Source organism: Cibotium barometz, chromosome 26 (assembly GCF_041138505.1).
Source record: "Cibotium barometz isolate CiBa-2024 chromosome 26, ASM4113850v1, whole genome shotgun sequence".
In the NCBI taxonomy this organism is placed as follows: domain Eukaryota; kingdom Viridiplantae; phylum Streptophyta; class Polypodiopsida; order Cyatheales; family Cibotiaceae; genus Cibotium; species Cibotium barometz.
In genome coordinates, this window is record NC_141071.1 from 29201516 (window position 1) to 29222840 (window position 21325).

General features: G+C 44.5%; 1 protein-coding gene across 6 annotated transcripts in view; it reads left to right on the forward strand.

The window, feature by feature from the left end:
* LOC147623850 (uncharacterized) overlaps positions 1-21325 on the forward strand; it is a 73442-nt gene that overhangs the window by 41293 nt on the left and 10824 nt on the right. For 2 of the 6 annotated variants that reach the window (XR_015269224.1, XM_086820489.1), the window contains exon 21: positions 55-140. The exons of the other annotated variants lie outside the window; for them this stretch is intronic. Coding sequence is in view for 1 of the 2 variants with exons in the window: in XM_086820489.1 (XP_086676615.1) it covers positions 55-140 (86 nt within the window). In the remaining variant the exon portion in view is untranslated. The remainder of the gene's footprint in view (positions 1-54; positions 141-21325) is intronic. 6 annotated transcript variants of the gene reach the window in all.

The window sequence follows — 21325 nt, forward strand, 5'->3', positions numbered from 1 at the left end:
ACCTATTTTCTGGTGTGGACATTGCTTGGTTTTATTGTGTGTGAATGTCCACAGGACCAAGAATGCCTGAAACTCCCGTGGATGGGAATGCATGACTTTATTTGGGCCTTACACATTGTTCCTTTTGTGTTTTGTAGATGGTAAGTATCTCTCCTAGGACTCTTTTATTTTTGTAAGGTTGTTATGTACTAATGTGTTGTAACAGGTACTTAAAAGGCTAGACAATTTATTAAAATCCAAGGTCCAAATGATGACCAGCCGCCCAATCAAACGAGATAATGCTCCACGTTTCTGCATAGTGTGGGGAGGCCGGACAACGTATTAAAAGCCAAGGTCTAACTATGACAGGTCGCCCAACCAATGGAGATAATGCTGCACGTCTATGCATGGTGTGGGGAGGGGGAGAAAATGTCCGTCCCCACCAAGTGTGTGGGCCAACTTGGCAACGCCCACCACCCTGCACCACCACCTTGCATGGCGGTTGGAGTGTGTGCTAAGCCCAGCACATATGTGGGAGAAAACATAAAGAGAAGTTGGTTTTGCTTACACTTGCCATCAGCCCTCCGCCACTTCAGGCCGTTGCAGTGTATTCGCTACGTTGCTCATAAAAAAATGCTCTTCTCGTCTCTCTGACACATGACTCAGATGCAATCCTTGACGCCAAAAAAACCTTGTACAACTTCAGAAGAGAAATCACTTTTGATAGAAAGAGATGAAAGCCAAGGTTAGTCCTAAACCATGAGGTAGCATGCTAGCTCGCGACCGGCATCCATCGATCTCCCCCGAGCCAAGGCTAGGGCTTCCTGCACAATCCCATAGGCCCGTGTCTAACTCTGGCATCCTATACCACCGAAGCCTGCTTGTAGGGGCCTTCGACACACCAACCTATGTACTCACCATGTGCGTGGCATGATCACGTCTGGTCTCTTGGTCCGAGCCAAACCTTCTGTGGTGCATCTACACAACTATTTGTCATAATAACCCAAGCTCACTTATTATAGTGATAACTACACCATAAATAACTAGCTTGCTATAAAAGGCCATTAAGGTTGTTTAATCAATCGAGGAACCCTATCCATGAACTAGCTAAGTATCTGCCTGCTAACCCAAGCTCTCACTTATATAGTGATAACTATACCATAAATAGCTAACTAGCCATAAAAGGCTATTAAGATTGTTTTATCAATTCAGGAACCCTAGCCAAGTATGTGCTTGCTAATCCTTCATACCGGGCTCCTCTAACCCCGATGGATTAGATCCCTAATCTGTTGATTAGTGTCAAAGTTACCAAGAAATGAGAACGGGGGAATGTTTTGACCCTTGGAAACGGGAACGTTTCGGGGGATTGGGGGAATGCCACATCATATCTTCACTTTTGATTTTTTTGTTTAAAAAAATCAAAATACATTGAAATTATAGATGTACAAAACATAATATAATGAGAGAACTCCAAAATGGAGTTGTAACTTTCAAGTTTCAAGTCTTGACTCGTAGGCCGAGGCCTTTGCAAAAACGAGATTACAAATTACATCAATCATCAATGATAAATGTCAATTCATAGATGATGAACAATCAAGAGTGATGAGTGAAAGCTTAAAGCAAGAGGTTACAACGGCAAAATGAATCAATGATACATGATAAATCAAAACTACATAGTACAATGATCAAATGGCGGTTTTAACAAAGAGTATGCATGGCATTAGCCGCTTTGAGCCATCCTTGTCAAATCCCCAAGGATCTCCTCGTAGAACGCTCCTGGTTCGAGACTCGAAACCTACAAACAAACAAACAAACAAGAAGGGGGTGCAGGCCTGACTCACCTCCCAACCATGACAGCCGTGGGCAAGCCCACAGTCTTGGCTGTCCCCAACCACCGAGCCACGAGCTGAGCTAACTAGGTTGACGTACCGACCAGCCTCTACCTCGTGACGTCCCATACCGCCATGAAGCTACCCTCGCGGGCCTCAAGACTGCTGCCGGCATCGGCTGCATAAAGCAGGTGCACGTCTGCACTAGATCCAGGCTCCAGACCATAGAGCTCTCACAAACTCGCGAGACTCTCTATATCTTAATGACTAACCTTGGCCACCCTTTTATAGGCTCTTGGTCGGTCATCGAGCGTTCACACTTGGGCGCCCGCCCGTCCATACTTGGGTGCCCGCCCGTTAGTCTATCCCTAACTCAGCTCGCCAATCAGCCTGCCTAGCTCCAAAGCTTCCCCAAACCTCGAAGCTAGTCTTGCGTGCATGTAGCACACGGTAGATACACACTGTGCACATGACATACTCCCCTTCCTCTAAGAGCTCACTCCTGAGCTCACTAAAAAGCCAGGGTAATCTCTTTGAAGAGTAGTTAATGTCTCCCATGTAGCGTCCTCCTCAACACGATTCTTCCACTTGATCTTGTATTCCGTGATAAGTGTATTACGCAATCTTCTTTCACGAAATCCAAGAATCTTTTTAGGTTCGTGCAGAACAAATGTCATGTCCTCGACATCTATAATTTCTTGAGGAGTAACTAACCGATCTGTTCTACCCAGTACTTCGTTAAGTCTACTGACATGAAATACAGGATGGACTTTCACATGAGAAGGCAAATCCAATTGATATGCAACTGCACCAATCCGTCGTGTAATACGAAATGGTCCACAGAATCTAGGGGATAATTTCGGAGATCGACCTGTCCGTAAAGTCTCGGAATCTTTCGGAACTCGCAAATACACCATCGTTCCTTCCCAGAACTCTCTGGGTGAACGATGTCTATTAGAATAAAATCTGTCTTGGTCTTGAGTACTTCTAATAGATTCCTTCGCAACTTGTAACATTTCCTGCATATCTTGCAAAAAATTACGTGCTGTATCATGCTAAAGTCCTGAGAATCCTGGTGATCTAGGTTGAAAACCATGCATAAGCATGAAAGGACTAAAACGTGTACTCGTATGCTTAGTATTGTTATATGCAAATTCTAACATAGGAAGATAATCCTCCCATGAACTCTGTCTTTTGGAATGCTCGAAGCATATCCTCCAAAATCTTATTTACTCTTTCAGTTTGGCCATTAGATTGAGGATGATCAGAGGAACTCAAGTTCAAAGTTGTTTCCAACTTCTCAAAAACAAGTTTCCAAAAATCACTCGTAAACTTAGAGTCCCTATCATTGACTATGTCCTGCGGTAATCCGTACAGTCTAAACAATTGCTCGATAAACTGCCTTGCTAATTGCGTAGCTGTAATAGTACGGGGTCGGTAAAAATCTAGCCATTTTTGTCAAGCGATCTACCACAACCCAAATAGAATCGTGGCCTTGATGTGTTCTTGGCAATCCGGTTGGCAATCCGGTGATAAAATCCCTGGAAATACTTTCCCATTTATTACTTGGGATTTGCAAAGGATGCAACAACCCAGCCTGTCTAAAGCGTTCAACTTTATTTGCCTGACAAATTTGACACTTGAGAACATAATCTTCTACTTACCCTTTCATCTTTGGCCAATAAAAAGTGTGTTTCACTAACGATAGTGTCCTGTGTACCCCAGGGTGTCTAGCAGAAGGGGCGTCGTGACACTCCTTAAGAATCTTGGACCTAATGTCCGGGATCTGTGGTACACAAATTTTGTCATTACGGAATAGTAAACCATTCCGAATCATCCATTGGCCTCCTGCAGCTTGAATGGTAGACTGCTCAGTCATTGAGTCTTGGTCAATCAATGAGCTCCCGTCCTGGATCTTCTGCCAAAATGGACCAAAATAACTATCAGTCCTGCAAAGTCCTCTCAATGACTGAAATAAGTCAGTAGAAATCTCGGTGAATGACAAAGTATTCACCTCTCTAATTCGACTAAGCGCATTTGCCACATTATTCATGGACCCTTTCCGATAACGAATCTCAAAATCAAAATCTTGCATTAACTCAGCCCAACGAGCTTTCCTTCCTCTCAAATCATCCACGTCACACATATACTTGATTGACTGATGATCAGTCAATACCACAAACTTGGAGCCATATAAATAATGTCTCCAAACCTTGAGAGCATGAATCACAACATAAAGCTCTTTCTCAAGGGTTGGCCAACGAGATTGAGTGTCGTCTAGCTTTTTACTTTCAAAAGCAACGGGTCTACCATCTTGAAATAGAGCAGCCCCGATAGCATAGTCATTGGCATCAGTTTCAAGAACATAAGGCCGACTAGGATCAAGTAATGCTAAGATAGGTGCTTCCTTGACTTTATCTTTTAAAAGTCTGAAGTCCATATCTAGATCTTTATTCCAAATGATAGGCTGATTGGACTTACGTCCACGACCTTTCAACAAGTCGGTCATCGGTAGTGTGAGCTGAGAGTACTCTCGTACAGATTTCCGAAGAAAAACAACAAAACCGAGAAAAGAACGAAGTTGTTTCACTGTACGCGGTATAGGCCAGTCTAGAACCTTCTAAACTCGGTCATAGTCAATGCTCAATCCATCTCGAGTGAACTTGTGTCCCAAGTAAATAATGTCGATCATAAATAACTCACATTTACTTAATTTAGCATATAGTCGATTCTGTCTTAAAATAGATAAGACAATCGTGAGGTGTCTAACACGATCCTCAAGAGTACGACTATATATCAAAATATCGTCCAGGAACACAACCATAAATTTTTCCAAATGTTCACGAAAAAGATCGTTCATCATTTGCTGGAAAGTGGCTGGAGCATTGGTTAACCCAAAAGATAATACGAGAAACTCGTAACGGCCATACCTAGTCCGAAAGGCGGTTCTTTCGACATGCCTTTCATGAATACGTATCTGGTGATAGCCAGTACGTAAATCTATCTTAGTGAAATATTTCGCTCCTGCTAACCAGTCAATCAGGTCATCTGATCTAGGGAGAGGATAACGATTCTTAATTGTCAGCTTGTTCAATCTCTTGTAATCTTTACACATTCTCCAGGTGTTGTCCTTCTTTCTCCTAAGCAACACAGGTGCACCCCAAGGTGATTTACTTGGACGGATCTGGCCCATCCTCAGATAATCTTCGAGTTGTTTAGCCAACTCATCTTCCTCAGCTTGGCTCATCCTGTAAGGTGGAATACTGATAGGATGGGCACCAGGGATCAAGTCAATACGATGATCTACTGCCCGTTCAGGTGGTAAACCCGATGGCAGTTCCTTAGGAAATACATCTTGAAACGAATCAAGTATCTTCTGTAATTCTTTGCTTCCAAACACACTTAATCCATGGAAGGTATGAGAAATGAAGAAAGTGGAATCAATACACAATGGAAAGCGGTATACAAAGAAGAATCCATTATATTTCCAAAATCAATTGTATTTACAAGAGGTCCCTGAGAGGGATGTATACAATCACCTAAAATACTATACTGGGTGTCCTTATGCTGAAAAGAAAAAATATGACTAGACCAATGTATTTGGACTTGAAGAGTTTTAAACCACTCAATCCCTAATAACAAGTCTACATTTTCTAGGTGCATAATATAGCATTCTAGAGTATCTTTGTAGTCATGAATCTGGATTGGAAGCATCTCCACCTTTCGATCCCATACTTGCCGACCTGCAGGTAGGCGTACCTCATAGGTATGATCGCTGGGTGTCGTATCAAGACTCAATTTCTGCACAAGTTTGTAGTTAACAAAGTTGTGTGTGCTGCCAGGGTCTAGAAGAATGTGAATCTTATGGCCATTCACTTCTCCATAAACGCGGAGAAGATCATGCAAGCCAAATACTTTAGAGTTGAACAGACAATCAGAACAAGTGCTAGAGCGAGAAAGTACAGTAATTGACATACCTGTCAAAGACAACTGGTTAGCTGCCTTTGGCTTGGGTCCTGTGTTGGTCTTTGCACCCTTTTGCTTTGGGCACTCGCTACGTATGTGTTCTTTTTCTTCGCAGATAAAACAACGTCCCTCCTTCTTGAGCTTTAAAGCCCTGAGGAGTCGTTTCTTCTTCGCTGGAGTCGAATTTGAATTCTTCGAAGGTTGGCCCGAAGACTTGCCTTCAATTGTGTTCACCATAGGTGCGGAGAACTTTCTTTTATGCTTGTTCCCCTGCTCGGTAACGGGTTTAGACTTGGAAGAAACCATTGTATCATCATAGATACGAGCTGAATGAATGGCTTTGTCAAATGTTTTGCATTTGTTATTTTTAACCTATAAACGGTATGAGTCTGGTAAACCAGCTACGAAGAACCCCAAAAGAGTAGTGGGATCCATCTATGTAGCTTTCATCTGCAAGTCCCTAAACTTCTGGAGGTAGACCTCATAAGTGAGGTGCTGCGAGGTCATGGTCAAAGTTGTAAACCGGGCAACAACATCATAATCATCCTCTTTCTTGAGGAATTCCTTCTTGAAGACGTCTTGGAATTGTGCCCAAGTCGTTGGCTTAGGGTTGAGTTCCTTCCACCAAAGCAAAGCTTTGCCTGAGAGGAAACCTGCAGCTAACTAGATCTTTTTTCCATCATCATATGGATGAAACTGAAAGTGAACTTGCCACTTATGTAGCCAAGTGCCCACGATCTCCTTGGTACTTTGCTTATGCTCGCCCCCGAACTGTTCCGGAGTAATATTGGGGCCTAAAGCAGAGGCCAAGGTATCCATACCCGATAGAGTAGAGAGGGTAGTGGTCAAGAGAGCGATGGAGTTTTGCAAAGCTTGCATCTGGCTGCGTTTTGTGCTTGACGTTCCGACGAAGAAGCTTCGAGAGCTACTTTGAACTCTTGGAAATCTGATTTTGACACACAATCGTCAAAAAGATCGGCATCGGTATCTTCCGTAGCCGGCAAGCCTTCGTGTTCAACAAGGGGCTCCAACTCCGATTCTTGGGTCGACATCTTGAAGAGGGCGAGCGAAGAGAAAATTCGGTCTTGCACAAAAAAATGCGAGTGAACTTGAGAGCTTGAGAGCTTGAAAACTTGAGAGATGTGTGGCAAGAAGCCCACTTAAGGGTTTTATATAGCCTGCCCCAAAAGCTACTTGAGCTTTTGCTTTTGTGTTTTTTTTTTCAATATATATATATATAAGTTCTGTTTTCTTAAAAAAAAAAAACATGTTGAACCATAGGAACCTTTAAACTTTTGTAAAAAAAAGTTTAATAAAAACCAAAAAAAACAAAAGCGCCTAATCGGGCGGATGCTTTTGCTGTTTTTTTTTTGGCCCCTCGCCGCCGCCGTCTGAGTGTGTCGCGAGCTTCGCTGCGTGCGGGTGTACCTAGTTGTACGCGGGAGCCAGCGCCAGCCCCGCGTAGGCTTGGCCGCTTGCCAACGGAGGCCTGGCCGCCTATGGCCGGCTGCTAGCGTAGCTTGGGCGCCGGCCTGCCTGGCCAAGGCGCCTGCCTTCGTAGGCCTGAGCGCCGGCCTACGTAGGCCTGGCCGACTGCTTAGCCTCCTGCCCGCATGTCTGCCCACCTGCAACACTTCACGACCAGCAGCTCCAAAACAATCGCATCTCTCGTCTCTCAGTCTCTCTCGCGTTCAACAAAAAGCTACGTGCTTTTTCTGTTTTTCTCACCCGACTCATGCATACTACTGCACAAGCGTCTTCAACCTACTTCTTGCAAAGCAATCAACCCTTTCTAGACCACCATCTCCATCATCCTGGGTTTCTTTGACGGAAAAAGCACATACTTTCTGAAAAATCAGCAGCATGTATAACAAAACAGCAAGCTTCTTGAACACATACCTTTCTTCGACCTCATCTTCTCTACCTACCGACTTGCTCGTTCACGAGGCATGCTCTGATACCACTGTCAAATCCCCAAGGATCTCCTCGTAGAACGCTCCTAGTTCAAGACTCGAAACCTGCAAACAAACAAACAAACAAGAAGGGGGTGCAGGCTTGACTCACCTCCCAACCATGACAGTCGTGGGCAAGCCAAGCCCACAGTCTTGGTTGTCCCCACCGAGCCACGAGCTGAGCTAACTAGGTTGATGTACTGACCAGCCTCTACCTCGTGACGTCCCATACCGCCACGAAGCTACCCTCGTGGGCCTCGAGATTGCGCCGGCCTCGGCTGCATAAAGCAGGTGCACGTCTGCACTAGATCTAGGCTCCAGACCATAGAGCTCTCACAAACTCGCGAGACTCTATATATCCTAATGACTAACCTTGGCCACCGTTTTATAGGCTCTTGGCCGGTCATCGGGCGTCCACACTTGGGCGCCCGCCCGTCCATACTTGGGTGCCCACCTGTTAGTCTATCCCTAACTCAGCTCGCCAATCAGCCTGCCTAGCTCCAAGTTTCCCCAAACCTCGAAGCTAGTCTTGCGTGCATGTAGCACATGGTAGATACACACTGTGCACATGACAATCCTTGGGGACCCTTTAGCCGCTTCTACTATGCTACTCCAGCCTGGAAGAATAACAAGTGTATAAAATGTCGATATTGTTGCGTATGGGGCACAAAGCCTCTCGGTGCTACAAAAAGCTTGAAAAAGAATAAGTGCAGCACCATGCCGGCTTGGTAACTCTTGAAGATCCTGAAGAAGACGAAGAAGCTGACATCTCCATCGATACAGTCACATCAAATCTTGTGCAAATCTCTTTCCCTGCAGAAGAGTACTCACTAGATGATGATTATGCGTACACGCTAGATGATGATTATGCCCTCTAGAATCTATTCTTTTGAGTCAATAAGGGTCCTTTCCCCGGCTCATCCCCCAAAATGTGTATTCTTTCCTTTATTTTGTGTGTTCCAAACTCTAAGATTTCATAAACCCTAGCTAGGAGAAAGGGGGGGTGACAAAGATTAGTTGCTATACTCTGCCTAGGTTTACTTATGATTCTGTTACCACCACATGGGATATCAAAACAGCCTTCCTTAATGGGGACTTGCACGAGGAAGTGTATGTGAGTCAATAAAAAGGAATGTATTAAGTTTTTGGCTCGCTGAAGCTTTCGCCCCCCCCTCCCTCCCTGCTCGAGCTGCCTTCGCCCTTCCCCGCCTGCTCGCACCCCCCTTCCCGCCTTCGAGCCTTCGCCTCTCCCCGCCTGCTCGCACCCCCCCCTCCGCGCCCCTGTGCTCTTCGCGCCCCTCGCCCCCCCTTTCGCGCCCATCGCCCCTGCCAGCCTGCCCCCGTCTCCTTCACGCCCCCCGCTCCCCCCTTCCTCCGCGTCCCGCCCCCTGCCTGCCCCCGCCCCCCTTTCGCGCTTTTCCCGCCCCCTTTCGCTCCCCACTCCCCGCTGCCCGTTTCCCATCTCTATCTTCTGTCCCTCCCCCTCTGTCTTCCGCCCCTCCCCCTCTTCCCCTCCCGGCTTCGCTTTTTCGTGCAGCTTGGTTCTTGCAGGACCCTCCGTCTTCGCTTCGCCCTCGACTCAACTTCAGACTGATTTAGATTGGGCTAGTGATTATGACACAAGGCAGAACACAAGTGGTAATTGCTTTTTCCTTGGGATCTCATGCATATCATAGTTGAGCAAAAAGCAACCTATTGTGGCTACATCTTCATGTGAAGCTGAGTACATGGAAGCTTTCACTTCTACAGTTGAGTGTGTGTGTGGCTAAGGAGATTGATGGCAGATCTTTGTGGGAGTTAGTAGATACCTACTCCTATCCCTTACACCAGCACCATGGAGTACTTGATGGTATCTATGGCTTTGGAACACCTTCTCTCGGCGACTTCTCCTTCCTGACAGTCAAAATGTCATGGATGTATCAGGGAATGGAATCTTCCATGCGTGCACCAAGCACATAGAGATACATGTAGGGAAGATCAATTTGGTTTACTGTCCTACACATGAGAACATTGCACATCGATTACTAAGGCATTGCATAGAGACAAGTTTGAAGCTTTCCTCAAAGCTTTGAGCTTACTCCCATTTGGTGAGTGGTGATCTACTACCCTATACATATTCATACTATAGGTGAACTGTAGGCATATGCTCACTTATGGTAGTGCTATGTGTGAACAGGGCTTAACCAAGGGCACTTTTTCCCATTTGGTTTTTCCCCTTGGACATCAAGTGTGAAAGGACACATATAATATTTTGTAGTTCTATATTATATGGATGTGGCACACATGCAAGGGTTGACTTGCATTTTGTGGATACCACACTTTTGGCTCTCTCTCTCTCTCTCTCATTTCTGTATGTGAGCTTCTCTACCCTGCACACCTAACCCTAATGTGCAGGTTTGTGTGTGTGAGTGTGTGAGTCCAACATCCAACATTTGGTATCAGAGCTGGGAGCTTGCCCTGGAGCAGTGCTTGTGTGAATCTGCAGAAAAAAACTGTGAAATTCCATCGACGCTGTGTTTTTTCCGTCGACTGCGAATTTCCGTCGATGTTGTGTTTTTCCGTCGACGTCCGTCCGTCTGTGGCTTCCGTCCAACTGCTCCACCCACCACCGCCGCCCAGCTCACGGGCGGCACCGCCCTTCCCAGCCGGCGGCTGTACTGCCCACAGCCACGCTGCGTGACGTCCGACAGCTACTCCGTCACGGTCCTGCTCCAGCGCTGCCGTCCGTCCGTCTACGTCGTCCCAGGCCCCAGTCGCTGTTCCGTTCTCGTCAGCTCCGTCCGTTTCGACTGCCCAGCATCGTTCCGGTTGTCGACCCGTCGGGCGTCGCCTCTTCGCTCCACGCACCAGTGCTCGCCTTGCTCTGACCGCCCGCCTTCGCCTGCCCGTATGCTGTTCGCGTCGCTGTTCTTGCCCGGCGCCAGCGCCTAGCGCGTAAAGACTCCAGTCGCCTCTGCTGTTTGCACCAGCCTTAATGAGCTGCAGGCGGGTGTTCGCTCGCTCGACACCTGCAGCTGGGCCCTGTCACCTTCAGCGCCTGCTCGCCCGACGCCTAAGCACCGTGCTGCTTCCGCTGTTCTGCTCGCACGACACCTGCACGCCTCCCACTTGTTCGACTGCTCAATGCCCATGCTCTACAAAACCTCGACCACTTCAGCTCTCCTCGACACTTGCACGGTTCCACCTCCACCTTGCTGCCAGGTACACGCAGCAGCCTTGAATCTCCACCTGCAACGTCTCCCCGGCTGTGCAACATTGCTGCCCACGTACCTTTGTTTCAGTAAACAAAATAAGGTTTGCAGACAGATTCAACAAATTTTGGGGGTTTGCCAGGAAGATTTGAATTTGCAGGTGGTACAGGATTCAAGAAATTTGGGGAATTTATCAATTTCAGGACAAATTGAAAAAATTGGGCATTTTGTTTTGCCTGCAATTTGGGGGTTTTTGAAATTGAGGTCAAAATCAGCAAATTGAACCTCTCTTATTTGCAGAAATTTGGGGGTTTTCAAAATTGAGGTCAAAATTGGCAAATTGGAGCTCTTACATTTGCAGAAATTTGGGGCTTTTGTGAAAATTGGCCAATTAGATGCACATTGAAGCGATTGGAGTGCATAAAAATTGGGGATTTTCTGATTGGAGCATGTAATTGAGCATTACAGCTGCGATTTGTCGCGTATGTATACACATTGTGTGTAATTGGACAATTTGGTGCAGGTTTACACTTGCTTTGGTTTGCAGGCATACATTTGCACAGGACATTTGGTTGCCTGGCAGTGCACATTGGTGCTTGGTTTGCTTGCAGTTATACTTTGTTGACATGGCACAGAATGCTACGGATGTATTTGGTGTGCTCACCCAGGAGGACAAGCTGGATGGATCTAACTACTCCCTCTGGAGTTTTATGATCCGTAATTTGCTGGTAGCCAAAGGGCTTTGGGGCATCGTGTGTGGTGATGACACACGCCCACATACCATTCAGCCAGCCACGCCTCAAAGGGGAGGTGCTCAAAGAGCTCCTAATGTAGATCCTGCTCCCACACAAGAGCAGAAAAGATGGGACTCTAGAGATGCACAGGCCATGTCATTGATAGCCCTTTCAGTGAAAAGGACTATTATTCTGCACATTCGTTCATGCAAGACATCGAAGCTTGCATGGGACACATTGGAAGCAATGTATCAGGTACGCAACGAGGCAAGAGTTGCCTAAAGGCAATTGGATCTTCTTTCTATGGATGAGGGTGACTCCATGGCAGATCATCTCACCAAAGTGAAAGATTTGCAGGAACAATTGCTCAACATTGATGAGGTTATCCCAGACAGACAGATGGTCACCAACACTCTTCATTCTTTACCGCCTTCCTACTTGGGCTTTCACACCTCTCTCAACCTCTCGATGAGAGGAGGTGGTGATCCTGTCACTTTTGAAGAGCTCGTGGGTTTACTCTTGCAGGAAGAGCAAACAAGAGCAAACATATCGAGCAACCGTGGTGGAGAAAAGGCATTTACAGCCAAGGACAAGGGTAAAGCAAAGAGCTTTAAGCATGGGGGACAATAGTCTAGCAAGGCTGGTCATGGACAGCCCTCTTCTAGTGGTGAAAAGTCTGACAAAGGGGATGCAAACAAGCCCAAAAAGAAGGGCAAATGTCACTACTGCCATAAGCCTGGACACTACATCAGTGAATGTAGGAAAAGGATTGCAAAAGAGAAAAAGAAAGAAGCAGGCAATGCAGTAGCAGACTCTTTGGATGACAAAGCACAGCAATCAGCTAATGTAATCCAGGAAGAGTACACTTTTTTGGTCACATGCACTAGTGACACACCAAGTGCTTCGGACACTGATATGTCTTGCATTGCATCTGACAGACAGAATGCATCATGGTATTTTGATAGTGGTGCTTCGAGCCACATCACTTCATGCAAAGATGTATTTCAGCACTTGGTTTATGCTTCAAATGGCCGCACTGTATCATGTGCAGATCATACCACATATCCAATAAAGGGAATTGGTAATGTCATACTTATTGCAGCCAATGGTGCCAATATATGTATGAAAAATGTATTGTATGTTCCAGGAATAAAGAAAAATCTGCTCTCCGTCTCAGCCATAAACGACCAAGGTTTAAAGGTTGAATTTGAAGATGGGAAGTGTTTGGTAAAAGACCCATCAAAGGGTTATGAAATAGTCACTTCTGGAACACGATACAAAGGCTTGTATAAGCTGGACAGCTATGACAAGCGCACTTATGATGCAAATACAGTGGCTGCCCACACTCCTGCTATGCATGATGCAGAGCTATGGCATGCTCGTTTTGGGCATGTAAATTTTCAGAGTTTGATGCTTTTGCAGAAGCATCATATGGTTGATAATATGCCGCCTCTTGAGTCTCCGCCAAGACATGTATGTGAGGGGTGTATTTTGGGAAAGATGCAACGGAAACCATTCCCCAAAGATGGAGCTGTTAGAGCTGAAAGTAAATTACAGCTCATACATAGTGATGTATGTGGTCCAATGCGGACACCATCCATAGGGGGGCATCTTTACTTTGTCACATTCATTGATGACTACTCCAGGTTTGCTTGGGCTTACCCTTTGAAAGCAAAAGAAGATGTGTTTACATGCTTTCGACACTTTGTAGCAATGGCTGAAAATATGTGTGCATGTAAAGTCCAAACACTCCGCTCAGATAGAGGTGGAGAATACATGTCAAATGCATTCAAGGATTATATGCTTCAAAAGGGCATCAAACACCAATGTACTGTGCCTTATACACCGCAGCAGAATGGTGTAGCTGAGAGGAAAAATAGATCTCTCATGGAGATGGCAAGATGCATGGTGAAAGCACAAAAGTTGCCTCACAAATTCTGGATGGAAGCTATAATGTGTGCAACTCATGTGTTGAACAGGTGTCCAACAAAAGCTTTGAAAACCATAACACCATTTGAGGCTTGGTATAGCTGAAAGCCAACAGTGGATTATATGCGTACATTTGGGTGTTTGGCATATGCCCATGTGCCAGAACAACTCCGAACAAAGCTTGATGACAAAGCAATTAAATGCATTTTTGTGGGCTACAGCAATGAGAGCAAAGGATACCGTCTTTATAATCCAACTACACGAAGGATTTTTGTCAGTAGAGATGTGGTATTTGCTGAAAATTCAGAACAGCCCATGGTCAGCTTGTATAAAAATAATGATACAGGTATACAGGACATGTTTGATGGACTTTTACCCATTGCAATTAGGGGGGATTCAGATCAGCCAGCCCCTACACAAGAAAATCCACATGCAGAACATGTGGACCAGCCAGCCATTCAGCCCCCTTCTGTGGAAGAAGTGGAAGATCTTGTCAGGGAAGAGCAAACAGCCATAGACACAGCCAAGTCAGTGCCAAGATGGTTGCTGAAAACTTTGCAAGAAAGCAAACTTGCAGCTCCACTCACAGGTAGAACAAGGGCTAGTTCCAGCCATGCTTTGAATGTACATCGTGGGGAGTCTGCATTCGCAATGGGTGGTCTCTTTGATTCAGAAGAGCCTTCTTCTTATGAAGAAGCACATGAGAATGAGCATTGGTTGCAAGCTATGCAAGCTGAAATTTCTTCTATCATGAAGAATAATACATGGGATCTTGTGGAATTGCCTAAAGGCAAGCATGTAATTGGCACAAAGTGGGTGTACAAAGTCAAAAGAAAGTCTGATGGTACTATTGACAGGTACAAAGCAAGACTTGTGGCTAAAGGCAACTCCCAGAAAAAGGGAATAGATTATGAAGAGACTTTTGCTCCTACTTCGAGAATGACCACAATAAGATCAGTGATTGCATTGGCTGCCCATAAAGGATGGAAAGTGCATCAATTGGATATCAAAACTGCATTCTTAAATGGGGATTTACAGGAGGAAGTATATGTAGATCAGCCCATTGGTTTTGTAGTTCCTGGTGAGGAACATAAAGTATGCAGGTTGCACAAAGCATTGTATGGGTTAAAGCAAGCTCCAAGAGCTTGGTATGATAAGATACATGCTCATCTAACCAGCCAAGGTTATGAGAATAGTCCAGCTGAAAGCACATTATATGTGAAGAAAACCAATGCCGATATTCTCATAGTCATCTTGTATGTAGATGACATGCTCATTACAGGTACAAGCAAAGCACAAATTTCAGATTTCAAAGCTGATTTGAAAGCTGAATTTGATATGTCAGATTTGGGGCCTTTACACTGCTATCTCGGCATACAGTTTATGCATACAGATGATGGCATTGTTATGCAGCAAACTAAGTACATAAAAAGTTTGCTAAAAAGGTTTCACATGGATGAATGTAAGCCCATTTCTACTCCGGTAGAACCAGGTGTAAGGCTTACTATGCATGATATTGGAGAGCCTTTTGAGGCCGGCCTTTATAGCCAGGCAGTGGGATGCCTCATTTACTTGTGTAACACGAGGCCAGACATATCTTTTGGGGTGTCTTTGTTGAGCAAATTCATGCACAGCCCAGGCACAAAGCATTGGCAAGCAGTCAAACGCATTTTTCGATATCTTAAGGGTACCCTGGATCTTGGTTTGTTCTATCCCGGGGGGGCAGCTTGCAGCTTTATGCATATAGTGATGCAGATTGGGCTGGTGATTATGATACCAGGCAATCCACCAGTGGGAATTGTTTTTTTCTTGGCAGCTCATGCATATCTTGGTTGAGTAAAAAGCAACCCACTGTTGCTACATCTACTTGTGAGGCTGAGTACAGGGCAGTCTTTACAGCTACAGTAGATTGTGTATGGTTGAGGAGACTATTGGCTAATCTTCGTGAGTGTCAGCAGACACCCACCACCATTCTCACTGATAGCCAGAGTGCTATGGCCGTGGCACGAAATCCAGTATTTCATGCACGTACCAAGCACATAGAGATTCATTATCACTATGTCAGAGAGAGGCTACATGCAGGGGAGATCAGTTTATCTTATTGCCCTACACAGGATAATGTTGCAGATCTATTCACAAAGGCTTTACCTCGAGAAAAGTTTGAAGCTTTTCGCAAAGCTTTGGGCTTACTTTCATACAGAGAGTGATCTGCTACCTTGTACAGGTTCACACTTCCACTACAGGGGGGATTTGTAGGCATATGCTCACTTATGGTAGTGCTATGTGTGAACAGGGCTTAACCAAGGGCACTTTTTCCCATGTGGTTTTTCCCCTTGGACATCAAGTGTGAAAGGACACATATAATATTTTGTAGTTCTATATTATATGGATGTGGCACACATGCAAGGGTTGACTTGCATTTTGTGGATACCACACTTTTGGCTCTCTCTCTCTCTCTCATTTCTGTGTGTGAGCTTCTCTACCCTGCACCTAACCCTAATGTGCAGGTTTGTGTGTGTGAGTGTGTGAGTCCAACATCCAACATGAACATGGGCTTATAAGAGAGACTTTTTACCTTCCAACTTGAAGGGTTTCCTCGAGTAGATTCCTCTAAAAAGTGGCATGGCTCAATGGTGCATGACTTAGTAGATTCAAACACATAGTAAAATGACCTAAAATATTTATGCATAGATAAGGGGGTTTAACAAAAAAATATTCTTAAGTACCAATGTGTATTCTATATTCATAAATTTGTTACTTCAGAGACATTGAAATAATTCAGCTTTGATTTTTGCCATTTGATGGAACAGCAAAAAAGTGTGCCCTATCAAGCCACCAATGAATCCATGAGTTATTATCCACTAAATCCATGTCCCAAAGGATGATCAAGCCCATGAAAACTGGTTTAGAAGATTTGTCTTCACAACCATCCACTTGTTTTGCCTGAAAGTGAATCTCCTCAACATTGGAATCATTATGGTGCAGCCTCTTGGGGCCTAAGAGACACTTTCCTGATCTCCCTTTTGTAAGGGAGGAGGCAGTGGATACATGTTGAGCCATCTTGGCAGCTTAACCAACTCCAAATCATTGCGAGCGATTTGACTCCATTGTGGGGGAAAATGTAAATTGTCTCTCCAAACAAAGCGCAAAGGAGGTGGGTATGAAAGTTATATCGAATCCCCAAGGGAATCCGGGGATAAATGCTTGTAAGGGTTTCTCCACTGCAAACGTTACCTCGAGTGTTGTATTCATAGACATGCGGTTCCCAAACTACTTCCCGTTGGGCTCTTGTGGGGTCTGACGAGGCCCTTTGTTGGCTGCAGCCTGCTGATGCAAGAAAGTTTGATCCCTCTGTATGGTGTGCATGCCTTTTTTTTCTGGTAAACAGATGCCAAGGACATGGATGGACATGGAGTTTGTTGAATAAATCCAAGGGCCTTTTCCAATCGGACTAGTATGGATTGCAAGGTAGGTTGTACATATGAAGTTAAGTTTTCACCATAGGTTTACCGAAGATCAGAGCAAAAAGGAAATTTGAACCATTCAAAAAACTAGAACAGATACGTTTGAGAGTTAAGGGTTGTCAGACCAGGATCTTGAACCAAATTTTGATCTGATTTTTGAGGGAGTTTCTCATGACAGTGGAGATTACACATCAAATTTCAACTCATGTGGAACTCATTCACCATGTTTTCATGCAATTCTGAATATTTATGTTTCTAATCATGCTTAGATTAGTGGCTATGGTACTCAAGACATTGGGATAAGATTTGGACAACAATTTTGAAACAGGAAAATTTTTAGGTTTACATCCAAACATGAATCGAATTTGTCAAATGGAGATTAGACATCATGGGAAACACCCCTGCAAACCCCTGCAAAGTTTCATAAGATTTGGATTCCACCTTGGTCATGAAAAGCCCAAATCAGGGTTTTAGGACATGGTAGTTGATAGTTTCAGAATTTATCTCACTTTGAGGTTTCAACTAAAATACAGGGTGTGAATCTTCATCAACATTATCAACATAAGCTGCACACAAGATTTGGTCTAGTGAAAATGAGGGGAAGATGACGAGCCGTGCATTTCAGAAAAAATAGGTGTTTTGCTGACTTGCAAGTGAGCCTAAAATGTTGGGTTGAGTTGGCATATGTCGTACACATAGGATATGAGATGTCCAATCAAAAAGCCACATTAGATGCCAAGTTGAATGCCATGTACGCATGTAGCTAGAATCATGGAGATGGTTTTAGCAAGGAGAAATATAAGGAGGCACCTCTTTCTTGCCCTTTTGGGAGTCTTTTGAGGTGGAATAGCTCGAGATTAGTTCTAGAAGATAAGGAACATGAGTTTTGACCATTTTGGCAACATGAGGGTCATACATGACATGTATATAAACACCCACTTGTAGATAGAAAGTTCTAGAAGATAAGGAAGCATGCTCTTGCAGGTCCAGGATAGCAATTCATTCAAGGAAACCATATCCTCATCTACCATATCCACATCTACACACACTTGTACCTCGGGGAAAGAAGCCTTCTCTTTGTATTTTTTTTGAAATTCTGAAAAAAAACTGATTTGTGAAATTGTAGATATACGATCTCTGTCCCTAGTTATTGCTAGCTCTGGAGATAGTTATTGAGCTTTTGGTATGCTGAGAATATATGATATATGAGACTGTGCAACATTTTAGAAAATTCATATTTCTGAATCAGAATTTACACATCTGATCTGAGTTCGAGAGTTTTCTTGAGGGCACAGCTTTCCTTTTAGAGTCTTTTCATGAGCCTGAAGTCTCAAGTTTTGTAAATATGATCATACATATATACATATCATTTTTCTGAATTTCTGAATTTCTCTTTGTAAGTGTCTGAATCAGTTTCTGAAGAGTTCATTGGGTTTATTTGAAGTGTGAATGTAGAGGATGTTGTTACATATCCTCATGAGCTTTGTTTATGTCCTATACATCTACATGGTCAGTTCTTTTCATGTGGTATTAATTGGGCTTTGCAAGTGGCGAAGAGAGAGAAACAGCCTTGGATAGAACTTAACATTTTCTTTTTTGAAAGGGCTTTTTAGTTTATTTTGTTCCAAGCCTCCTCTAGGATCTCTTGCTCGCACTTTGGAGAGCTATCACCATGAGTTGAAGATGTCTTGCCTTGCTTGTGGTTTGAGAGGCTTGGGTGGCTGGGAGATTGATGCCTAGGGAGGTGTTGGGTTTGAGACTTGGGTTGTAAGTAGCTTAGCTAATTGGCGGTTGCTGTTTCCTAGAGGTGTAGAGGCAATCTCTAGAAAAACTCAGTCATTAGTTTGGTGCCTCCCACTAAGGACAAACTTTGTATCTTGCTCCAAGGTTGTTTTTGATCTTTATTTGCTGCTGCAAAGAGGAGAACAATGGGATCTTTATCAATCTTTCATGGAGGATCAAGTGAGAGTGTACAAGAATTTTTGGATGAGCTGGAGCTTTTCTACTTTCAGTCAAGAAGGGATACTGTTGAAGAGAAACTTAGGACTATACACCTATTTCTGAAGGATGAAGCCAAAGTATGGTTCAGAGCCTTGCTAGCTGATATCTGGAATAGCTAGCCTCTGTTTTTGAAAGCTTTCATAACAAAGTATGGGAGAAGAGAAACTTCTGAACCTATTTGGACTCATCTACAACAACTCAAACAAAGGACTTCAGAGGAATATTACACATTTCAGCTCAGTTTCAGGACCTATGGGAGAAGTGGGAAGTATGACTACAAGGAGTTGCATCGGATTTTCTAAAAAAGGACAGCTTTATAGAAAGACTACATCCCATTCTGAAAAGTAAGGTACAGGGTAAATTTGCTCTGAGAATTTTGATGAAGCCATTACTTTAGCTAGGCAAAAGGAGAGGAAAATCGGATTTGAACAGGAAATAACTACGGGTAAGGATAGAGAGGATCATATTTCTGAAGAGGATTAGGGAGATACTAATCAAACAAATCAGGGATGTGCCACAGACTCTCATCTACTTCAGAGGATTACTAAGCAATTGGAAAATCTGAATTTGCATATGATGCAAGGTATGGGACAAAGACAGACTATTCCAAGGGGACAAAACATACCAATTAGGAGGCAACAACAGGAATATGCATGCTACAATTGTAATGACAGAGGTCATAGAGTGAACAATTGTCTATACCCTAGAGGAGATCCGGGGAGAGTACTTCCTGTCCAAATGAGACTAGCCATATTACAGAGACCGGAACAAGTAGGAAGGGTGTTTAATCAAAAGGGTGGGCTACCCCCACCACCTGTGCAAGAAAGAAGGCCTGTGGAAGTAGGAGGACTAGCTCGAGTAAATTCACCTGTTCAGCCAATTCAGGGAGGTGACAGAAACATCAACATTATAGAGGTTGAGGAAGTTGAATTGGAAGATGATGAGAAAACAAATGAAAAGGCTGATCTCATGTCAATGCAAAAGAAGAAACTCAGATCAAATTAGAAAGGAGAAAGAACTGAAACTTCTGAAGATTATGTAAGAAGAAAAAGGGGAAAGGATGACAAAGGCAAAGATGTGGATATGCAAAGAGGAACCGCAAACAAGTAAGAAGAAGAAGAGGATTAGAAGGAAGGTAACCCTTGTTGATTTTCCATTAGGACATGGTCAAAAACCCTACAACCTTTTGGAAGACTTAAACATAGGAGAAGGACCAAACATCACATGGTCTCAGCTTTTGGAGTTAGCACCAAAGATGAGGAGGCAATGGAGTAGGGCTGTTAGCGTCAGATTACCCAAGAAGAAAAGAATTGTTCATTCAAATCTGATCAAACTCAAGCCTCAAGCTGATGTGGGATCCCAGTTTGGATGCTTGGATAAAAGGACACAGGATTTCAAAGGTCTACATAGATGGTGGAGCACAAGTGAGTATGATGACTGAGGATACCATGCATAAACTTGGTTTCAAGACAACACCCATCCTCTCCATTCAAAGTCAAGGTTTTTTTCCGAGAAAAGATCCTTCTATTAGTTAATGAAGAACAACCGCAATGGGCCAAATACAACCATGAAGGGTTATATACAACCTCGCCTCATGTAGAGGGCGAGAATCACATAATCAAAAGGGTGGAGAAAGATGCACTTCCCCTCCGGCTGGCCGCTTTGTGAGGAGAAGGCTATCTCATACAAGAGAGGGAGGGGGGGGGGGGGGGGGGGGGGAGGAGGGAATAACCGCACAGGTGGTCTGTAATGTCAACTGGGAGCACCTCCTCTATCGGTGAGAAAAGTGCCAGGCCTCCAGAGCCTCAAGAAAGCTTCCCGCCGCTTTTGCATGTAGTGAGAGCCTCTCTGCAACTTCCCCACTGACCGCGGAGAGTGTGGATGATGTTGAGCCAAATGCTCCTGATGGACTCCGCAGGCGGAGTGTGGGCGCCCTCGATGGCTTCGTTGCATCTAACTCGTCAAATATGCTAGGCTGTGATGCTACTACAAATCTCCCATCTCTGACATGAGCTCGGTCTCGAATGGTTAGTAGATGGGGTTGTGACTGGTACTACCGAAATGCGGAGGTGAGACGTGAAGGACAAGCCCTCCACCATCCTCCTCATAAGCCCTGACAACCTCAGCCTTTGTGGCCCAAATGACAGTGCCCTAAGAATGATCTGGGTTGAGGCCCTATCCATCATGAAGATGCGGAGAATCCATTGCCAACACTCCCTGAGGGCGGCCGCACCTTGTGCAAGCTGCTGGTCGACCTCCAATGGCCAGCTATGTGCCAAT